The following is a 23,453-nucleotide window of genomic DNA, read 5'->3' as shown; positions in this document are numbered from 1 at the left end:
TGCTGACTGATTCCCCACAGGAAGTTGAGTACTCTGGAAACAATTAAGAACAAAAAAGGGGCGGGGGAAGGAGAGAGGGAGCAGGCGAGTACAGTAGTTAAATTAAGCAAAGTGAGCCTTGGAATAGTCAAGGGACTAAACAAGCCATCGAATCACTTAATAACAGCGCTTCTTTAGCAGTGGAGATAGAAAACACCAACTGGATTTTTAGAAACTGAGACATTAAGGCTTGAAAAAGCAGAATGACAGAAGTTTAAATTAAATAAATGAAAATTACTTCAGAATATAATAGAAGGTAATAAGGCACCAAAACTGCCAGTAGTTACAGTAGCTAATCCTGTGTTCTAAAATTGATCCTAATGTAAAAGCATTGTGCAATTTAAAAGTAATAAACATAATAATCCCTGCCATTTTACATAATAAATAAATCTTAACTACGTTTCCCATTTGTATAAAGCCTTGTGAAATGATGGGTTTGGTTGTTAAAAAAATCCAAATGTTTGTTTCACAAGGATATTATAGTGATGCAGTGGAATATATTTTGAGGGGGAAGGTTAAAATATATTTTATAGGCAGCACTGAGTAAACATAACTATATCTGAAAAACTGCACACACCACAGAAAGGAAGACCTTTCAGATTATACAATAAACATTTTACACTGTGGAATACCTTCTCTATAACATTTTGTCTACACTAAAATGCATAATTGCATACTGAAAGATGGTTACTACTATTATTATTATTAACGTTATGGTAGTGTGCAGGGGAACTACTGTATAATTAGCAATGGTATCTGTCCCAAAGATCCTGTGATGCAGATAAGCAAAACAGGTAAAGGTTTCACTATCTGTCTTTTAGCAAGTAGGAATGAGGTGCAGGGAAGATTAAAAGCTTACTCCAATCAACTAGTGAATCTCCAAGTAACTGATGGTTTCCAGATCAGGTCCCAAATTACTGGTCTAAGGGAACAGAAGACTGTGGTTCAGCTGGGACCTGAACCTACATCCTTGTCTTCCCTATGCATGGCTTAGCACGAATTCATCAGAAATGAATCTGTTCCTTTGGACCCCCTCTTTACAAGCCTTCCCATACCTCAATGGTGTGGCATCCAAGAGGCATTACGAAGAACGTAGCGCTCCATCTCATAGCAATACACCTCAAATGTGCAAGATACGGCCTTAAGCCTCAAGAACTTCACTGGCTTTTCCCCCTGCCACCTTCTGCCACCTCCTTTATACACGAACAGCGGCACCTCTGTATTTTGGTCATCCCCACTACAAGTGTTAGGACAAGGTTATACTATTTTTTAAAAACTTTGGTAACTAACTTTTGATAACAAGACTTCAGTAACTAAACTTTGTGGTTGCCAAGAAAAGTTGTGGAATCTCCACCCTTGGAGGTGTTCGAGACTTAGCTGGACAAGGCCCTGAGCTAGCTGACCTAATTGGACCTGCTTTGAGCAGGGGGGTTGGATGAGATCATCTCCAAAGGTCCCTTCCAGCCTAAATTACTTTATGATTTTATGTAATGTATTTTTACTTCAGGTGTCTTCCTTGACATGCTAAAAAAATTAATTTCTTTCAAACCCCCATCCAACATTTTGTATCTTACAGGAAAGAGTCCATATGTCCTTTAAGGTACAGAGGAGTACTATAAAAATGAACTAGATATTTCTACAAAGCGTGTCTGCTGATAACATGTAAGTCCTGTACCCCTTCTAAGTCTTTCTGAAGTCCTAAAGACATGCATTTACCCTTTGTTCTCCTGCAACTCGAAGCCTGTACAGTATGTGAGAACTCTAAACACTGAGGTTGTAGGACAAGCCAGGAGACCCATGCTGACCTCAACAGCCTAAAGAATCACCTTTATTGTACAGTAACTGTTCTTTCAGAATGCGTTATTATGGATGCCACTATAGAAGATCAGTAAGCATTATCCTGTCAGAATAGCAGCTTTGAGAAAATCCAGCTGCCTTGAATAGTGATTGATGTTACTGCATTCCCAAATTTAGTAACCAAGGAAAAGCTGGAGAGCTTCATACTGACATTCACACTTCAGGCCAAAGTAACATGTATCAGAAAGAATAATTTGAAGTGGGAGATATACAGAACTCTCTCAGAAGGGACTTCTGCATAAGTCTTACTATGGTTCAGTTCCTTTCTGGACTATTTAACTATTACCAATACTATAAAATGAAAGAAAACTAAGTAGTACTTCTCTAAGTAAAAAAACATAGTCTAGAAAAGCCAAGTGAGAGATGTTCAAGATGAGGCTGGAGAAGACTGTGGAGATTAAGTCTTGTCTTATGGATGAGACTCCATTCAAACTTTTCTTAGCTGCCTATATCAAGACCCTTCTTCATTTTGAAAAGTGTCTTCTAACTTTCATGTCTTGTCTCAAGACTTCCCGGTCATCTTGGAATAACCTTTTTGTAAAGTGCTCAGGTTTTTATCACAGACAATTATCAGGTGAGGAGAAAGGAGCAGGGTGTGATCTAGCCATGGCTCTGTGAGGCTTGGTGGAAGAGATCTGAAAACAGAGTAAGAATCTAACAGACTTGCACTACTCAGTTCAAAAGCCACCACACGAATGTCACCATATCCCCTTCAAGCTTAAAAGTCACTTCAGCTGCAACTCTCCTTTGACAGTATGAAACATCGGCACTTGTTTGCTACCATTCTTTTTATTGATTTTTCTTGCCTTTTCATTATTTCCTCTTCTTTCTTTAATATTATGTATTAATATTACAGTACCACCTATAGCAACAAATTAAAATTACAGCTTCCATCAGAAACATGATCCTGTTACATTAGGTTCTGTACAAAACTCACTGCTAATAAGACAGAGTCCCTTGCTCAAAGTGGCAAAAATAAAGGTGACAGAAATAAAATCAAAGCAAAAAGAGGTGGTCCAGCTCATGTCACATGTCAACAATAGAACATGTTCCCCAATTCCAAGTCCAAGGTACCACATTGTTTTACTTTTTTCTTTTGCACTTTGCCTTTTGTCTCTATGTCTGTTCTTCTCTTACCTTACAGCTGAACATTTATGCCTGAGAGTGTGTGAGCGAGTGTGTGTGATCTACAACCCAGCCAACTTGTATGCAGGCAATTTCAGTAGTTAGCATTTTGTTTAAGCTTCAGTTCTTTTATTAATAGAAGTCTGGAGACTGGAAACAGAAGTACAGAGACATTACCTGACTTGGTCAAAAATAAGATCAGGCCAGAATACAAGCCTTTTTGTGCTCCAGTTATAAAACTCTTAGGTTTTATGAGCAGAAGCAACAACTGCTACTCTTGATCAGAGCTATCTGTAACCAAATGCTCACAATATCAAGGCCCTACTAATAAAACCTATCTGCCAGTATTTAGTGCCTCCCTAATATACTACACAAACCAGGTCCATGAGTGGGCCAAATGAGCCCACATGCCTGCAAAGAAACATTAAGTCCCCACTGGATAAGGCCTCTTCATTCACTAGTCAGTTACTGGCCTGCTGGGGGGGCGGGGAGGGGGGGAAATCAAAAGATTTTGTATGCATTCCTGGTCAGCACTAAGCATCCTTCTGGGTAGCACGTGAGAATATAGGAGATTTTAAATGCTTTCTTTGAAAGTAGAAAAATATATCTTTTAAGCAATCAAGCGTTAACTGTGAGAATTAAAAATATCTGTTCCATATGTTCAAGTCCCAAGTAAAGTAATATTAAGTATGTACAAGAAAGTTCAGTTAGGAAGAGCAAATGATTAAAATAAAAGTCCCTTGGGTCAAAACGCAAGAGTAGTGGACATAGATAAAGTACCAGGGAAAGGAGATGAAATACAAACAGGATGTGCTGTGGTGTCCAAATGAGACACATTACTAAAAAAAATGTTGCATCATTAACCACTCCATCAACTGGCTCTGCCAGGGATGCAATGGACTTTATATTGCCAACACCAAGTCCACTGACAGCACAGAGACCTTGGAGAATATGAGGATCTCTGATCACTCTCTGCTATGTTTGCTAGTCTCACTTTAATACTTCAAAACAGAGGAGGGAAAAATTCATAATCAAACTTAAAGAGAAACAGCAGTTATATTAGCAGATGAAAAACAATTTCAGTTGCGTGATGGGCCCTTCAATATATGACTGAGACTGGTATCTTCTGTATTGGTATCTCAGTGGTCAGTTATGCCCTGGTCTTCAGCAGATATGATATGTGCTGTCCACAAGTTGCATTACTTTTGTCACTGGTGCTGTGGTAGCTCTCTAGCTCGCCAGTCATCTAGCACTCTGAACAGAAAACATCCAAGAGTCTTTCAATATCCCAAATCAATAGTACTGACCTGAACACATACACTCAACTAAAGCGCTGAATGCCACCAATTTGCCCTGCAGTCCACAGAAACTGATGATCTTCAATGCCACTAGAATCAGTCCCCTAATGATGAGCCCTGTCTGGCCTCCATGGCATTCCCAAGCTCATAGCTGTCGTGGTTTAGCCCCAGCCAGCAACTAAGCACCACGCAGCCGCTCACTCACTCCCCCTACCCCGATGGGATGGGGGAGAGAATCGGAGGAGTAAGAGTGAGAAAGACTCCTGGGTTGAGATAAGAACAGTTTAATAATTGAAATAAAGTAAAACAGTAATGATAATAACAATATAATAATGATAATAATAATAACAATATACAAAGCAAGTGATGCACAATGCAATTGCTCACCACCCACCAACCGATACCCAGGCAGTTCCCGAGCAGTGATCACTGCTCCCCGGCCAACCCCGCCCCAGTTTATATACTGAGCATGACGCCATATGGTATGGAATAGCCCTTTGGTTAGTTTGGATCAACTATTCTGGCTGTGCCCCCTCCCAGTTTCTTGTGCACCTGGCAGAGCATGGGAAGCTGAAAAGTCCTTGACTAGCATAAGCAGTACTTAGCAACAACTAAACCATCAGTGTGTTATCAACATTCTTCTCCTACTAAATCCAAACCACAGCACTATGCCTGCTACTAGGAAGAAAATTAACTCTATCCCAGCCAAAATCAGGACAATAGCCCACTGTGTGACCAAACACAGACCTTCTTGAGCAGCTCCAGACTCCAATTTTAAGCACTGTTGGAACTATTAATTCAGAGGGGGTGGTTCTAGATAAAAGAGAAGTTTGTATAAGCATAGTTAAATGTTATCTGTAAGTAAGTGCATAGAAAATCCATTGCATCCATTGTAAAAATAATTCATTGTGGTGTTTTACAAAACATTTTGATTTCTCCAGTCAGAGCAATTTTGATTTTTTTTTCGTTTGTTTCAAAAAGTATTTTAAAAATGTTTATTCAGATCTAACAAACTTTATTCAGTTTTTAAAATTACTATTTTTAGAGGTTGCCATAAAAAACACTCAGTTTGTCTATTCTACTGCTAAGCTCATTCCATGTCAATTTTCAGACAAAATTCTTAGTAACTGAGTTAAAGAAAAATACCTTTTATTCTTACTTTGTGAAATACACAAAACAAATGTGGATTATTTACTCTGTGTGCTTTGGGTTTAGTCATATTCACTCGTTCATTTTCATGACAGTGAAGTAGCCAGTACCTCCTTTAGCATGGCTTATACTTGCACACATGTGTGCGCACGCACAAGCCACCAACAAGAATGAGAAAAACATGGTTAAAAATAGGATACTCTTGACTGCAATCCCACAGAAACTGGCAAAAGGACTTTGGGACATGAAGCTCCTATTAGCCTGTTTGTTTTTAATTGACTAGATTTCAAGTTGACAGTGGTCCTTTTAGCAGTGTACAGAACAAAACAGCACCACGTGGCCAGCAGGATCCATTTTAAAGTGGTGCTCTCTTATGTCCCCTGCTGAGGATTGCACCATATGAGCCATCAGTAACACCAAGTCAAAGGCCAATCATCAATAAAGCTCTTGCTGTGATCAAGAATATGTAAACAATGGACCAGCCACTTCTACTGGTAGTTATAGCAGAGTTAAAGCTGAAGTAGGGTGGCACCTACCTGACAGTTTTTTCCTCTGAAATTTTACAAAATGTACTGTTTTATCTGGACGCTGTTGCTTGCAGTAAAAATTTTAGTGCAGACTCTATCCTGGACATATTTAATTAAATGAATGGAATATGATAGAGACTACTTGTGTAGATACAAAGCCTGTGAAAGTCAGCGGGGACTTTTCCATTCAATTCACTGGCCTCTGAATTAGGTCTATAGTCAATACATTATAACCCACATATCATAGAGATGAGAACTAAATACATAACATACAGATGTGTCCTCTCTCATTACATACACTCTTAAAAGTACACTTTTATTTAGTACAGTTCAACACATCTGGGCTAAGCTTCTCTTTTTAGATGTACATGTGCCTAGAGTTAAAAATTCCTACAGTGGAAGTTCACTGAGAACAGGTTATCATTTCAGAAGGAAAAGACCCATAGAATTTAATAGGGATTGTTGCTTTTCTTCATCCTTCTTACATTCTTGCTGTAGGATGGATTAAGCTTTTTGTGGGAAGGATTTACTTCTAGATATCCTGAAATAGTCTCCCTAAATCCTGTTAGCTTCATTTTGCAGGGTGGGTTTCTCCGTAATTCATGCGCCTATAAGACTTAACTGGACAAATTAAGGAAATCATATAAACTCCCCCGCAAGGACATACTTTCTCTGACCTTAACCAACTCTTTGTTGCCGTCTGTCCCTGTACTTGATTCATCCCATTCTGTCACATTACCATTGACAAGGACATATAAAGCCACAAAGAAGTTGATGGACATCCGCTCCAGAGCATTAGCTACCTTGCTCCATGCTCCTGAGATCTGACTGTGCCTTTTGACAGCTCTCCAAGCACATTTCCCCGTTTCTAGAATGAAACTGAACCTTTGCACTTTATTATTATTATTATTATTGTTCTCTTTCAGCAAAAAGGTAATTGGGCATGAAAAGTTCAAATCCATTAAATAAAAACTCAATTTAAAATATTTTCCATCCACCAAGCAAGGTCCTATTCATTATGCTGACACTATACTCCACCTCTGTGCCAAGTGGATCACTCAAAGATGCCCCCCACCACTTTTCTGGCATTTCGTGTGACAAGTAAATCTGCTGTGCACACATTGCTTTATAGGGCATCCCAGTTTTGTATAAATACAAGCAACATTTTTTTACAGAACCTTTAAATTCCCAAGTTGAATTCTGTAACTATCGAGATATTTTCAGGTAAGCTATTTGCGCTGAGTCTCTCCTCTGGATATTGTGGCAGACAGACACAGCTTCTGAGTTTTATTTCTGCTTCTTTATTCACTTCAAGTATTTGAACACCCTCAGTCCCATTCAGATTACCGCACTGCTAAATACAAATCATAAAATGTATTTACTTACCAAAACCAATAGCAGACAATTAAAATACAAATTGCATAGTTCTCTAGGAACCTCAGTAGAAGAATTCAGATGTTGCAGTTAGCTGATGCCTTATTAATTTAAAAAAACAAAACAAACCAGAACATTCTAATGCTTCAGCCACAGGTTCCGTATTTTGTCTTCACAAAGGTCGCTTTTTCCATAAAGTTTTTTTTTTTTAGTACAAGTTTACCGTACAGAGACACTACTTTGCCTTAATATCCATTATAAATTTCTTCTTTAAAGCTAGCAAAATATTTTCCCCCTACAACTCAATCTGCCAGAGCTGCAGAGCACAGCTACTTTATTCTTCATAGGCCCAGTCCTGAAACCTAATAAAAAAGCCAAAGAGGGACATCTAGTGGTACCGTGCACAAAATTAAGAATGAGCAGAGGGAGGAAAAACCTACTGCCATGCCTACGGATGTGACAAAATCGCTCGTTTCTCATCAGGAATGAAGAAGGGTTGAAGGGAAGACCAAAATTACTTGCCCGTTTTATTATTTTCTAACACACAGACACTTATATTGGTAATACACTTAACACTAAACTCCACCTGGGCAAAGCAGAAAGATGAAGCAAAATAAAAGGAGAGCTAACAGTCATTCTTTTAAGTAAGTCCAATTTGTTTGGATAAAGTCGGATTCCTCAAAATCAACTGAATCTAAATGAAAGACCATAAACAAACAACACTGCCAAAGAACTCCAGACACAAAGAAAGAAACATTACCCCAGCTTTCACTTGCAGAACAACCCTGAGGAAAGCCAAGAGGACCCGCAGAACTAATTTCATTTACCTTGAAAGTAAACAGGTATATCAAACTCCAACCGAGGGCTGAGCATCAGCAGAAACCAAATTCCAGTTTGACAAAACTTCCAAATACTCACCCAGTCAGCAAACAATAAGATTTAGTGCTTATCACTTACATTAGCAGTGAACATTTCATCACAATTATCATGAAGTGCTTATGAAATATTACTGGAATAAGCCATCTGCCAGCTAACAAGGCAGATCAGTAGCACTGGACCCTTCTCCCAGCTGAAGACAAGGAGAGATCAACAGCAAACTCCAAACTGCTGAAGAGACAACAGGAGAGCTGAGCAGCACCAGCTACGTGGTCCCAGCTAACTTTAGTACCAAAGGGTATTTGTGTTTGTAACAAACTATGCCTTTCTTATGAAAACACCCCTTTAAGAATACAGAAGGGACACCCACATGAAAAGTACCTAAGCTGCCAGCCCTGTTCTCTGAGAAATGCAGCCTGTAAGATGGACCGCACCTGCTCACAGGTTTGATGTGAAAATCCCATAGTAAACAACTTTGTGTTGTATAGCTACCCAGTATTTAATAAATGAGGCAGTCATGCACACTAGAACGTAACTGCCAGGCCTGTTAAGGAAAACTGAGTTTTTAGTGTCACTTTCTGTCAGAAGAGGAAGCAGATAAAGTTCTACCTTTACAGCAATTATATAGAGGTCTCTGAGACACCTAGAGATTTTAACCTACCTTGGGCACTTCTGCAGCAATTCTACGTACACCAATCCCTACAGCTCCTCTCTAAAGTGAGGGTTAAAGAGACGAAGCTCAGGAATCCTTCCGAGAAATGTGAGACAACCTACAGAGCTGAACCCTTTCTGCCCAGCTCCTAGACAAACTCAGCTCTTGCTCTGAAGGTCCTTTCTGGTTTCTGTTTATGTATTGCAGTGAAAAGGGACACTCTTTTCCACAAATTTGAAAACAAGTGTCATATATGACTTTCCATGCAAAAAAAAATAATCATCCTCTCCAATGCTGTAGGTGTGATGTCATTTTTGGGGCAGTTTCATAGCTTATTCTTCGTAGCTACACAATGCTAACTCTTACCTCCCACAGCAGTGGCCTGTGTGCCACAGGTGCCTTAAGAGGCAACTGATTAAACAGAATTAGCTACCAAGTTGACCCAGCCCATGGTCATCTCCATTCTGATTTGAGGTATTTATAATCCTTTTTGCAGATATTTAATAACTGGATGCACAAGGAAAAACATTCTTAAAAACGAACTTATTTTAAATAGAGATAATAAAGTGGGTTTATAAAATAAAACCACAGAGGCAGAAAGCTACCTGCCTCTCTTAGAACGCTTCATCTACTAGTCTTCATCTAGTTTGCTGCTTGATGCTGTACTAAGCTATCATTAAAGTGTTTCCCTCCTTTCAGTCCTCCCTTTCTTTTTTTTCCTCCTTATTGCTTCTGCAGGACTGACACTACCTTCTGAATTTATTCCCCCTCATTGGACAAGCAGTACCCGTGAGACAAAAACTCTTCTTTTTTTCTTTCTTTTTTTTTTTTTAAAGACAGGTTTCTTGGAACTTCCTCTTCTTAAGCTCTCTCCAAAGTCCACAAGCACATACGAGACGTAGAATAAAAGAAAGATGCTGTCAGTGGTGATGCACACTAGGATCCACCAGCAAAGAAGAACTAGATATAAAAGCATTCAATTTTGGAGATTATGTGGCCACTGCTAAAATAATGTCCTTTAATGCAAAAAAATAAATTACTTTTAAATGTGTTTCCATGGCAAAAGCAGCCACCTGGCATGCAGGTCAGTACTTGAAAATGCTATGACAAGGAATGGAGGCTGACTAGTTAATATAAGTCAGCCACCATACCCCTGCCCATATTACAACTCAGTAGGCTTTGAAGAAAGCGTGCTGGAGATGTCATTTTTTTATAAGCATCCACTTCAGCTATTTCAGGCTAGCAAGGGATGCCCTACATCACTGTGGTACTGCTTACAGATTTATGACATAGGATCATTGGTTACAACTTCATACATTGCAAGCATTTGTGCAGAATACAGTCCAATGTGTGCATATTCACTGTAACATATATTCCTAAGATTGCTTAATTAGCACTATTATACAGAAAAAAAACTTCAGGCATTACACCTCACATTTCTCATGCCTACTTTTAAAACAGAAGAGTAGTATTTTTTCACAGGTGGACAGGGGCTCTGAATTTTGTTTTTTCCAAGAGCGTACAGGAGTAAGGAGCAGAATGCTTTGTAGGAGGAAAGCACCTGTTTAAAATATTTCATATTCCTCCTTGCACTCCAGTAATTTAATAACTGCCTCGATTAAAAAAACCAAACCACAAAGCCAACAAAAAGAACCTACACTGTTTTTAAAGACTAAGTTTAGTGAGCATATATTCCAGAGAGAAACAATGTAACAGGAAAGAGTAAATCAATGCCTGTCTCCCAAAGCCCTGAATGAAGATCACGCACCTTTCTGGAAGTCATGCTGTGATTAAACCAACCTCAGCAGAAGGGCAGCCATTCTATGGCATATTTTCCACTAGAGGTCAGGCTGAAGGAGCTAATGATCTATTTTAGCCTTCAAAATCTATGAGTGGGAGTTACTAATCAAGATTTGGAAGTTTGAAAATCAGTATTTAATTAATATTGCTTTGCTTCACTTAAAGTGAATCACAAAAATGTATTTTTCTAAGTGTCCAACAGCTGGAGGTATTTAATCATGAGAGTATTTTAATGTATGTCAATACAACCTTTCACGGAGCACTTGATGTGCCATCTCAGCTGGCAGGACAAGGTTTGCAAAAGAGAAAAGTTCTTCAGCCTTGAAATGAAAAACATGTTAGTCTGAATAATAACAAACAACATTCTAGTTACTTTTAAAAAGGTATTTTTAAAGTTTTTAAAGTTTTGCTTTCTATTTTTTGCTCTTAGAAAGGGCATACATTACAAGCATTTTCCACCAAAAATCTAGATTGAATCCGTTCCTGTAAATAACTAGGAAGAGACACAGCTAAGCACGGAGCACATGACCATAACAGGCTTCAGGTGACCAGAAAATTTTTCAAAACCCCAAAGATATTTGAATGAGGAGCCTAAGCTTTTCTTTTCCTGTATTTTGGCGACTTATGCAATTCCATCACTTGCAGAAACATTGACCCAGCTTCTTGAAATAAATACCTTGAAGGCAGTGAAGTTCAGATATATGCTTGCTTCTGAAACTTCAAGGAAATGTTTAATGTATCATTTATAGTTTTAAACATCTGCTTTGTTGTGATAGGACATGAAGTCATGCTCAAATGGCCAGTCCTGGCTCAGAGCTCTTTGCCAGTCACCAGCCCTCTCAACAGCTCACTGCCTTCAGCCCATCTGTCTGCAGCCATGAAAACCAGGACAAAGTAACTTTGGCCAAAGCTGCATTAGCATTTACTCAGAGTCAAAAACTAAATTGAGGAATTGCTCATGTTTACACTTCTGAAAATGAAGCAGCCCATGAAATTCACTCAGAGATGTAATCAGCTAACTAGGTCAAGCTATGTCAGCTAGCATTTTAAAGTACCTCATGGTCAACCACTAGAGCCACTTCAAAGACACACAACGTACGAATATAAAGTGTCATGAATAATTGGCAGAGAGAAGAAAACTTTTAGTTTCTCCAGTCGCCTAAGATTAGTGGTGGGAATAACAGGCACAAGGAACAGAAATGAAGCCTAGAAGACATTGGTTTGATCTCTTTTTATATGTCTGCCATGGACTAGTCTTTTCTGTACTTTCACCAGGCCAGAAGCAGCGTATGTGCTGATAACAGCCAGTCATTTAATCAGTTACAGATTACTTCATTTAATGATTTTTTAACAGAACCTGGTAATAGCAGTCCGAAATCCACATGTGCATGTTTTAAAAGGTGAAAATTCAGCTTAGCTCAGTAATACATTCAACTAATACACTCTTTTCCCTTTATTAGTTCTCCTGAAAATAAGCTAACCTTTTAAAATTTACAGCTGTACAACAGGTACAGTATACCTCTCTGAGGCATGGCCTGGAGAAATGCAAGAGCTGTTTGACAAGGACCACTCCAACACACTTCTACAGAGCTGGCAGTTGGAATTTGACTGAAGCTGGTAAGCCAGATTTCCCAGATTGAGCACGTACCCCACCCAGATGCACAGATGGTATTTGTGGGAGCAAAGGAAAATAAAATATAGGTTTAAAATAAATGCAAGAGAAACACAGAATAATATTGAATCACTCTAGGTACTTCTAAAGGTTTCCGTTTATCTTTTCTACTTCTCAGCACATAACGAGTGTATGTACAGGGCTTTGAAACCACTGAGCAAATGGAAGGGATTTAAAACTAGTTTTGTTTCAAATGTAAGATCACAGAAATAAAGACAGGCTCCAGGTATTTCTCTTCACAATGTGATTGCTGTACAGAAGCTTGATGCAAAAGGAGTTAAAAATGCTGTTCCTGAATATGTCTGGCAATGACAGCTGGGCTTGTCAAAAGAGCCTTTTTGGTGCTAAAGGACTCGCTCTGCTGCTGAATTTCAGATGGGTCCCTCTGCATGGTGACGACTTTGCCATTGTTTTAAATGCAGAAAGACACACAGCTGAAAAGAGGCAATCTACAAATAAGTGAGGGAAATACAGCTTTAGATGCTGGTATTACGATACAAGGAGGCAGAGTAGCCACAGACAGATCAATCTGAGTTGGCAAGTTGACTCTTAGAATGGTTCGTCTAGGCGCCAGCTCTAGGTCCAGCCTGGCCCCTTCTCCCTCCATCACTAGTCCTTCTCAAGCTAGGAGGAGCTGAGGGCCAATCTTACCTTGTTATGATGATACCATCCAAGCTAGCTGGTCTCAAGATCCCATGAAAAGCTAGCAGAGAAAGAAGGAATAGGAGGAAAACAGCACAGGTAGGAAGCGGTGGAGAAAGATGTGAGGAGAAGAAACATGAAAGCCCGTGTTTCCCATTGGAGTCCCTGGTAACCCAGAGGTGTTGACGTGCACTTACTCTGCCATCTCACGAACTGAAGCTCCACAATGTTCTACTTTTAATCCTCTTAAGCATCGTCCTTCTAGAGGATCCAGCTCTTCATTATTTCACTTGTTAGTTAGATTTAATTTCTGGTAAATCAATGTTAACTTCTTGATTTCAACTCCCACCCTTCTCTTGTTTAGCAGACATGACTTAAACACTATCCTTGAACTGCAATAAAAGTCTCCCTTCTTTGGATTCAAGCAGTCTGCCTGTACCCTTCTTGACTCCTGCCGCTACCCTTTTCAGTTACAGCCTAACGTAACACTGCATGGACCTCTCACAACTGTGCGTAGATAGACAGGTCCTCCTGTGATATGCCTTGCAGTACTACATCCACTCCTCCCATGCAAAAAGAAGAGAAAAGCAAAGCCTTTGGCATATGGAGGCAGCAGAGAGAACTCTCCAGCTCCTCTCTGGTCTATCCCTTAGCAGCACAGCTGCTGGGGTAGGAAAGTAAACCAAACATGTTGCGCTTTGACTTCAGCCATTTAAAACTTATCAGCGACCAGTACACTGGATATAAAGACTCTTCTGGGTCATTTTTTTTCCTTGAAATCTTGTGCTATTATTCAAGCCACAGCTACAAAAACAAACAAACCAACCAAAAAAGACCAGGAAGAGTCTTTAAAGAAAATATTTCCAACTAATACATCATAGAAATATATAAGCAAAGAGCAAAATTTTCTATCAGCAACATCTTTATGACAGTATGACATGGAAACTAATTATATATTCACATCTGAATTACTTGATATATACATTTGCAAGTGTCATTTTATGCTGAATTTATTGAAAAATTAAAATAAACCCTTCTACACAGAGTCTACACTTTATTCAATCACGAAACCTATGTTTGGAGTAACTTCAACAAAAAGAATTACTTCAAATTTTCACCAGCATCACTAAACAGAGTCTAGCCCAAATACTTTTTTTCCTTTTTGATCTATTCAACTGCGAGAAATGGAGCTGCAATGGTTTGGGGTTTTTAATCCCGAAGTGGATTATACAAACAACAATTTCATCAAAGATTTTTTACAACAAGCCTAGCATTACTGGTTATATCTTATTATTAAGGTAAGCATTCTTCAAAGAACCGTATGATTGGAATCTCTTTCAGGTACACAGTGACATGCTATTTGCTGGCTCCAGTGAGAAGCGTCAAAATGAAAACAAAAATACAAACATGCTTTTTTTTTCCTCTTGTCTTTATTGATTTAGACTTCAGAGCTACAGCCAAAAATAGTGCATCTGTAGAAAATTACCACACATGCTATCCATACAGCATCATCGCATGTTTAGAATTGTAAGCACTTGACAAATCGCAAAGGGAACATTCAATCTAACATTTTGGCAACGCAGACCATGAATAGGGAACACAGGGAGAAGGATTTTTTTTCCTCCAGAAAGAAATATTTCTGAACAGGAATGAAAAGCCTCTGTTAAAAAATGAATTCCAGTCACCATGGAAAACTCATGCTGGCTCATTCAAGCCATCGACATACACTGCTGGAAACTTTGCGTGGAATGTCGAATGGTACACAGAAGCTACGACTCTGCTACAGGTACAATGCCGTCTTCAGCACTTTGTATGCCATCGAGATGGTCACTGCATACCCAACTGCCCAAGACAAACCTCTGCTGGGCTGGGGAAGAGGGATCAAGTACGCAAAAGTGTGAGTGATCCTAGCCACAGCGAAGATCCTGAAATGCAGCAAGGCTGTGTACGGCTCAGGGCCACTAAGAGCATACAGCAGTCCAATGCCAAGAAATGGGACAATATTTTCAAGGTCATTCAGGTGGCCTCTGGGGAAATAAGCAAAGTTGTTTTACAGTGTTACATTTTGTTGAACAAACTACTTCAAGCATCATTATTTTTCAGCATCTTCAGATCATGCTACTGTTAAGGCCCTAACACAACTGCTGGCTTCCTCTGCAGTGGGGACTTGATTCAGCTACTGAAATGATTTTGGTATGTTCACCTGATATCGCTCTGCTCTCTCTTGCTGCACCCCACATTTTTAAGCTTCTGATCTTCTGTATGAAAGGTCTTAGCTTTTCCCCAGGATCTTGGTAGTATTAGTGACTTACATGAGGTATATGAGTGCACCTGGATGTGCAAGAATGCAAGGAAAGGCAGGGAAGAAGACAGAGAGCTGGAATTTTCTTGTAGCCTCTGTCAACTGAACATCAATTAACTGGATGACTGTGACTGCAACTACTAGACTTCATGGCCCAGATGGTCTATTCCAATCCCATAAACTTAGTTTGTAGTCTCCATAAAGAAAATATGAAACATCCTATATATGAAACATTCTATCAAATCTTCATGAAGTTCAATCACCTTGAAGAATGTTATTTTTGAGCATCTAACAGGTGTGACAGTTACGCCTTTGGTTCATTTTCTTCACTACTAAGCACTAAAATAGCTGAAAAATGTTTGAAATTTTGAAACCATAATATAATTTGCTAAATGCATGTTGAGACTGAACTCCAGATCTTGAAGTACTCTTTTACACCTCTTCCTAAACCTTCCCTGCTCCCTTTAGCTCTTTAGATAAATTATACTTCCAGCCAAATTTACTGATTGAAACAACCTCTAAGTCTTACTAATTATGTCAGAATTCACAGCCAACTAGAATCAGAACATGGTGCTCTTTTGCAGCTGCTTTCTGAACTCATTTATCATTACAAGGAAACATATCCTCCAGCTTCCCCGCCCCCCAAAAAAAAGTACACTGAAGAAAGTAATGTCTTTTCTATACCCATAAACAGAACAAATTCCAGTCATTTATATAGAAGAGAAGCCATGCTAAATCTATGTGGCACTATCTGTTGCCATGAAGTTTGCAAAAGTGTTGTGGCTTAACCCCAGCCAGCAAATAAGCACCACACAGCCACTCGGTCACTCCCCCCTGGCGGGATGGGGGAGAGAATTGGAAGGGTAAGAGTGAGAAACTACTGGATTGAGATAAAGACAGTTTAATAGGTAAAGCAAAAGCCGCGCATGCAAGCAAAGCAAACCAAGGAATTCATTCACTACCTCCCATTGGCAGGCAGGTGTTCAGCCATCTCCAGGAAAGCAGGGCTCCATTATACGTAACAATTACTTGGGAAGATAAATGCCATCACTCTGAACAACCCCCCCTTTCTTTCTTCCTTCCCCCAGCTTTATATGCTGAGCATGACATCATATGGTGTAGAATATCCCTTTGGTCAGTTGGGCTCAGCTGTCCCGGCTGTGTCCCCTCCCAGCTTCTTGTGCACCCCCAGCCTACTCACTGGTGGGGTGGGGTGAGAGGCAGAAAAGGCCTTGACTCTGTGTAAGCACTGCTCAGCAGTAGCTAAAACATCCCAGAATTATCAACGCTGTTTCCAGCACAAATCCAAACCATAGCCCCATACTAGCTACTGTGAAGACAATTAACTGTATCCCAGCCAAAACCAGCACAAAAAGAAAGTATAGTAAAATTCCATTAAGAACCATTGTTGGGAGAAAAAAATGCATGCTGCAACACCAATGGAGTAAGTAGAACCAAGCTCACTTACTAGGTCTGGGGAAGTCTGAACAACTCTGCAAAACAGCAACACAGGATTTGATAACTCAGTGTTTTAAAAATCTAATCTGTGCACATGACTCTGTGAGGTGGTTGTCATTTCCCTAACGTAACAATCTGAGTTAAAAGGCCATCTGGTTGTAAAGTTAGTATTGACTTAGTTGTGCTCTTAGAATTTCCAAATAGAAAGGAATTACTCCTCACCAAAAAGTGCCTATTTTTATACAACAACCAGCAAATTAAACAACTAACAACTCCCTGAACCACTCAGGGGCAGAAAAGGAAAGTGCAGGGCATCTTTACAGCCCACTGAGATTAGTACTCTTCCTTCTGAGATTTTAGTCCAGAAGTGACATACAGGCATATACCAGCCTTCATGCAACCACAGTCATCTACATTTGCAAGGATGCACTGTTCTGAAATCAGAGCTGATACTTATTTTCAAGATCTTCCCTAATGGTGGTTTAAATGAGAACAGTTCATTCACATTCAAGTTTTTGGTAAAAAAATACATATAGCAAATAAACTGTTAGCTTTGTTGAGGAACAATGATACGGAAAGCATTCCACTAAAGCTTTCCTTGTTAGCACAGGTGTATCAAACAGCATCTCTAAAGTTAAGATTTTGGTAACTGAAAATTTTGCCATCAGCTAAATAAAATTAAATAAGCTGCAACGTTTAGCCCAATGAAATACAGCTTACATTCTGCCATGAATCTTGCAAAACAAAATACGTACACTGCAGGTTGCATGCTGCCATACTATTAATAGCATTCTTCCAGAAGGCTGGTCAACTTTCCTGTATAACGGACACATCAGTGAGTAGCCTTGGTTTGATCCGGCAAAAAGAGCACAGGCTTTGACTCCCACTCAGTACGATTTGCCAGATTAATCCCCTCATTACAACCCTGGAGTTCCATGACTCTAACATAGTTTTACTCCTCTTCCCCCTGGTATTTCCTTTACACTTTAGGAAAAGATGCAACTAGTGCAACTGGTGTTCAAATCATATAGAAAGCTGATTTACACTTAATGTACGCTGCTTTGTACTAAATCAACTTACGGTCATATTTTACAATCTTCTCACCACTTCCCCCACGCATACAGGATACTATCCAAGAGTTAGCTATGATAACCAGACAATGACTTACTATTTTTAGTATGCATGCTGACCATTTGAATGTGGAACAGTTTGTTCATTTAGAAAAATTAATGTATCAGATTATTACATAAAGCAAAACACACACAGGTTTGCCAAAGAGAATGGAGTGAAGTTAATTCCTTGATTTAGTATTCTGCTATTTAAAATATTTTTTAAAGACTCCTATGCATTACCTGCGCACACGTTCAACATCTGGATCAGTCCGCAGATATTTTTTAGCACTCTCGCCTTTACCAAGTGATGCTGTATCTTCTGGGTTAACAAATGCCTATTTCAAACATAAACACACACGAGACATTAGAAGCCAGAATGTTTTTCCTAGTCAAGGCAGCTTGCTATACTAATGCCTCTATAACCTCACTTAACTTACCTGAAGTTAAATGCAAGGGGAATAATATATTGTTCACTGCATTACTGTTTTCTTGAGCCTAGCCCGTATGTAGCTTGCATGCTGACAAATTAATGTAACGTGATTTATGCAAGTAGATAAAGCCTTCTTGTAAGATGGACAAGCATGGCAGATGACTGACACTCAGCCTGAAGTAATGCCAGTGGGCTGAAGGAACATAAGGCCCTGGAAGATAGAACTACTGTCTGTGCTGCCTAAATCTCTTTTTCACTATTCTTGACAAATTATCTGAAAGCCCTTTTGGATCCCTTCCTTCTTCAGAAGTCTACACAGCAACAGCATCCAAAAGAATCATCCCACCCTCATTCATAACCAAGTAAGTTTCTCCCTTTCCTCTTAGGTATAAATTTTTCCACTTATATGGCCCATTATTACCTCCAAATATTGTAAGACACTATTTGAAAACAACATTTAATCCTGTTAGTGCAGACTGCAGTAGATCTCTCCTTGCTGACACGTGGTAACACATACGTTCTGTGGACCATTCAGGCTATGCAGGCTTAAGTCAAGAAAACCTTTTGATTTTAGGAGAGCTATATGCTTGTTTTCTGAGGCAGCCTTGATCCCTTTCTGTGAAATACCTTTGGCCTAAAAAATCTGGAGACATGTTAACAGTATCAGCATCAGCAACACTTTACCTTCTCTCGCTCCACTAACTGCTTTCCTCCATTTTTTCTTTAACATTTTAAAGACTTTTTAATATTAAATAGGAAATAAAAATGACTTTACTAATTCGTTTGTTTGTAATATTACTTTCTGTCACAAGAAAACCAAGTACTCCAAATTAATGAATGCCCTATTGTCATCTACATACATATGGATCATAATACAGTATAGGCATTAATACAAGACTCCCTCGGATCTACATATAGGACCAGCACAGCTGATGTGCTTCCACAAGAGCAGAAGGAAGCTAGGTTACGACACAGACATCTGGGTCCTGTTTTGAACATACAGGACAGGCTGTGTGGTCTACTGTACGCAATCTTCAGCTGTGCCAAAGACCTAAAGAACTATCAGAAACCAGCAGTAGCTCAAATGCTGTGCTATTAGGACTTCATGAACAACAGAACAGTTCAGCTGGGTTCCCTTGCACCCAGCAGGAACAAAAAGCAGCATTCCAACTAAAGGACTGCAACAAAATCCTTGCAGCACACACTGTCTTGCAGAAGCAGATCTCAGAAGAATAGCCGTACGGGGCAAACTCAGGGCTCTTTTCAGCCCAGGACCAAGTGTTACCAACAGTGGCCATGAGCAGATGCCTAGAGAAGACCAAGAACAGGGCAAACACAACACAATGCTTCCCATGAGCACTCTCTCCTAAGCTAGATGCAGCTTCTGCATTATTTAGTAAATCTTAGTGGATCTTTCATATAATTACCCAGCCTACACATCAATCCATGCGAATTTTCAGCCTGACTCTCATTCTAGAAAAAAGGTTTTTTTTTTATAATGGCCTACCTGCAATGGGAAGGCTAAAACAATTAGGGAATGTAAAGAGCTTTAGAATTACTGGGTGAAAGAGTTATAGATGCATAAAAATCCACTTCATATCCCCTATTCTGACCCTACTAGTTGGTTATTCGTGTAACATGGCTCCATATCACATTTTATTTGCTTTATAAACTGGGTACCCTAAACACCAGTTTTCTGCAGAAGACAGTGATAATTACAGTTATTAAAAACTCTTATTTTAAAATAATTTTTTAGAAGGGTAGAGTAAGTCAAATGCAACTGTAAGATACAGTCTCATTATTGTCTCATAATTAGGTTAAAGACGTCATCCATTTGAGGCCAACAAAGCACCAGCACGCCAAACTCAGAATCTCATTAAAGGAGGGAGGAGGAAGAAAAAGAACAGCACCAGTATTTGAAAGCTGAAAAGGAAAACCTGTGATATCTCTGTATTTCAATATAGATTTCAATCTATTCTACCAGACAGTATTCCCACTTTCTTACCTTTCTTGTGATTCTGAAGTATGCTGTTATAAGACTCATTAGCATCATTTTTAGAAGAACAATAGTTGCATAAGTAGCATAAGCCCGGAAGACTTCATTGTCAATTAACTGGGTCAATTTAGCCATTTCTCCACTTCTCACTGATGACCTTTAAAAAACATTAAAGTTAGGGTAACATCATAGCAATCCAAAGTTCTGACAACAAGATTGTCAGAATAGCCTTTTTCTTAGCATCACTGCAATGACAGAACAATTTTGCCACTGTGAAAAGTTTATTTGCAAACAAATTTATTTTTCCTCAGTCTATTTTCACAATGGCATAATATAATACTTTAAGATGAGAAATTATATTATCATTTAATATTTCACTTCCATTATATCTGCTTATTAAACTGCCAAAATATAAACCACCAAAATATTTAATGTAATTGCAGAAACAAAATTCAGTCACAGAAATCAGTACACTTTTGAAATAACATAAGGAGTTAGACCAATTTTAGACCAATTCATTTGAACTAGTGAATTTTCCTAAGCAGTTACCAGGATAGAAAGAGTGTGATGACATACTATACATACTATACTGTTTAAACAGGAATATTAGTATCGCCTACCTTTTTTTTTTGGTAAAATGACACAATTATAATTGCACTTCACCTTTCAAACTAACCAGCATCTTCCCACCCAGCAATAACTTGTGATCAAACCGAGTTAAACATGCAGTTTTCTCCTTTGAGACCTTGTTCTTAAAAATTGCTTTTAGCATGATTCACGGGCAAAGATTAAGTTGTAATGACAAAAAGCAGAGACCTATTTATGCTTTTATTGTGGGAAGTTTAAGCTAATGAACTCTTTCCAACGAGACCATACCAAACCCACAATCCCATGGAGGTGGTACCTTTTATCAACACCATAAAGTCAAGAATGTGATGAGGACTGAATGCACATAAAACAAAAAGCGTGTCTCATTGCACATTCAATTTGTGCTCTGCATGGAGCAATGCTTTTGCCTCAGCAAGTGCTTCAATCGTGCACTTAGTGAGTAGGAATCCATAAAACTAGCATGTCTTAGCTTCACTCAAGACCGGAATAAATGTACTTTTTGCTATAGTTAACTTCATTATTTCCTATGATATAATTTTAACAATAGTAATAAAAAGGTTAATAATGATAACAACTTGATTACAGCCCTAGCAATCTCTCATCTTGCTTTCAGCATGGAGTCACTGCCAGCTATAGCCAAACAAGGGAAACTGGACGAGACGAGAGCAGTAGAAGACTATTGCTCTGAAGGCACATCCTTGGTGGGGAGGTGGGCAGGACGGAGATAAGCAGCTGTTTGCTCAGTGAAACAAATCTAGCCTTGCCTGGACCTGTGTGCCTGCGGTGATGGGATTTTGCTTCCTCTTTTATCCTTTCCAAAACAGTGCTTGGATCACCAGGCCAAGCACTGGGTCTAGGGATTACAAGAAATTCAGTATAACGTTCCTTCCTCTCACTTCGCAGTACAGCGGTTCTCAAGATAATCAGCAATTCGGCAAAGATTTTTCACAGTAGTTTCTACAGGATCTGCATAGTTTCACACAAGAAGAAGAAAGTAAATCTGTGGCTTCAGAGTGTTTTTCCTCACTGTATTTTAAAGCCATTCCGAAAATATACCCAAGAACTATGCAAAGTCATGAGAAAGTGTTCACCAGCGTCCCTACACTGACATTTATCCATTTTCCCTACTTGTAGGGTTGGCCCTTCCAAATTCTCATAAAGCCCAGGCCTTGCCTTCACCACGAAACGGAAAGATCCAAACCTTACCAAAGACAAAGAATTCATCGTTTTAACACCAGCAGAAAAGCCAAAATAACCCCCACATACTAAACCAGCATAGGACTTAAAGGGATATGCTAACTAAGAGTACAAACAGCCTGATCTGCGAATGTAATACCTCTCTGTGGTGCAAATACAAAATCCAGGCCCGGTAAGCGCTCAAGTCTAGATGCCATGTAAAGGGTCTTAAAAGAAAAAATGGGGTAAAGCTACATCAGCTGCTGCGCCCTCGGCGGGAGCACAGCCACGCTCACGACCCTGTCACGCGCGGCTCTGTCCCCATGCTGGCTGGCCGTGCAGCTGTAATCAGAAATATCAGCCCCGGGGCGGCCTTCTGCTCTTCGTGTGTTAAAAAGCGACTTTCCAAAGTGCGCTCAAAGCACGCTGAAACTACTGTTACCTGCCGGCGAGGCCCTGCGCCCTGCTACACGCTCCCTTTACGAAACGAGCCGCCCCCGCAGCAGAGCGCGGCCGCCGCCGCTCCCTCGCCCCAGGCCCCTGCACTTATTAACGCAGCCCGGCCTGCCTTTACTTCATCCTCGCCGGCGGGGCGGACAGACCCCGGCACCACGACAGCAAAGCCCCGGCCCAGGCCCCGGCCCCGCGGGGAGCCCCGGGGAGCTGCCCCCGCCGACCCCCGCGGCCACCGGGCCACCCCCCACCGCACCCGGCCGCCGGCCTCAGCGTCCCCTGAGGAAAAACCCCGCCGCCTTGTGCGGGGCGGCCGCCGCCCCGGTCCCCCTCACCGCTCCCCGCCGAGGGTTTCGCGCCCAGAAGGCGGCGGTGCGAAGGGCGGGGGGGGGGGGGGGGGACCGTCCGCTTCCGCCCGGCAGCGGGAGCCGCCATCGCGCAGCGCCCACGCACCTCGCCCACGGCCCCTCGGAGAGCGCCCACGCCGCGCCTGGCCCCGCTGCTCCCGGCCGGCCGCCGCGCCTCCGCCCGCCCCGGGGCCCGGCCCCGCCTCACCTCGCCTCGCCCCCTGCGGCGCGGAGGCGGGTCCCGGCCCGGCTCGCCGTCAGGGCTGGCCGCCATTACCGCCCCCGCGGGCCGCCGCCGCCTTCGGGGCCGGGGTCGTGGCGGGGAGGCCGGCGGTTCGTCCGCGGCGGCTCAGCCAGGAAAGGCAGGGTTCGGGCCCAGACCCCAGCAAACGTTACCTGGGAGGAAAAGAAGGAGAAACAGGAAAAACAAGAAAGAAAAAGCCCTCCTGTCTGACACCCTTCGCCTTCGAGACAGAGGGAAACCAAAGATGGTGACCCAGCAGGCTTCATTTGAGACACACCATGTCTAGCGATTGCACAGGCTCACCAGCGGGCTCAA

At 40.8% G+C, this 23,453-nt stretch overlaps 1 protein-coding gene across 1 annotated transcript; it reads right to left on the bottom strand.

Moving 5' to 3' along the window:
• Positions 1 to 14,451: 14,451 nt before the first annotated feature.
• On the bottom strand, positions 14,452 to 23,034 carry MGST1 (microsomal glutathione S-transferase 1). The gene is made up of 4 exons (XM_075719082.1): positions 23,001 to 23,034; positions 20,319 to 20,466; positions 18,124 to 18,218; positions 14,452 to 15,038 (listed from the first exon to the last, which is right to left on the bottom strand). Exons 2-4 carry the CDS (start codon positions 20,442 to 20,444, stop codon positions 14,792 to 14,794), a joined length of 468 nt encoding a protein of 155 aa, XP_075575197.1. The 5' UTR covers positions 20,445 to 20,466; positions 23,001 to 23,034; the 3' UTR covers positions 14,452 to 14,791.
• Between the last annotated feature and the right edge of the window lie 419 nt (positions 23,035 to 23,453).

Source organism: Pelecanus crispus, chromosome 1, assembly GCF_030463565.1.
Source record: "Pelecanus crispus isolate bPelCri1 chromosome 1, bPelCri1.pri, whole genome shotgun sequence".
NCBI classification, from domain to species: Eukaryota; Metazoa; Chordata; class Aves; order Pelecaniformes; family Pelecanidae; genus Pelecanus; species Pelecanus crispus.
Note: the sequence above shows the minus strand (reverse complement) of the source record. Positions and strands in the feature narration are given on the sequence as shown.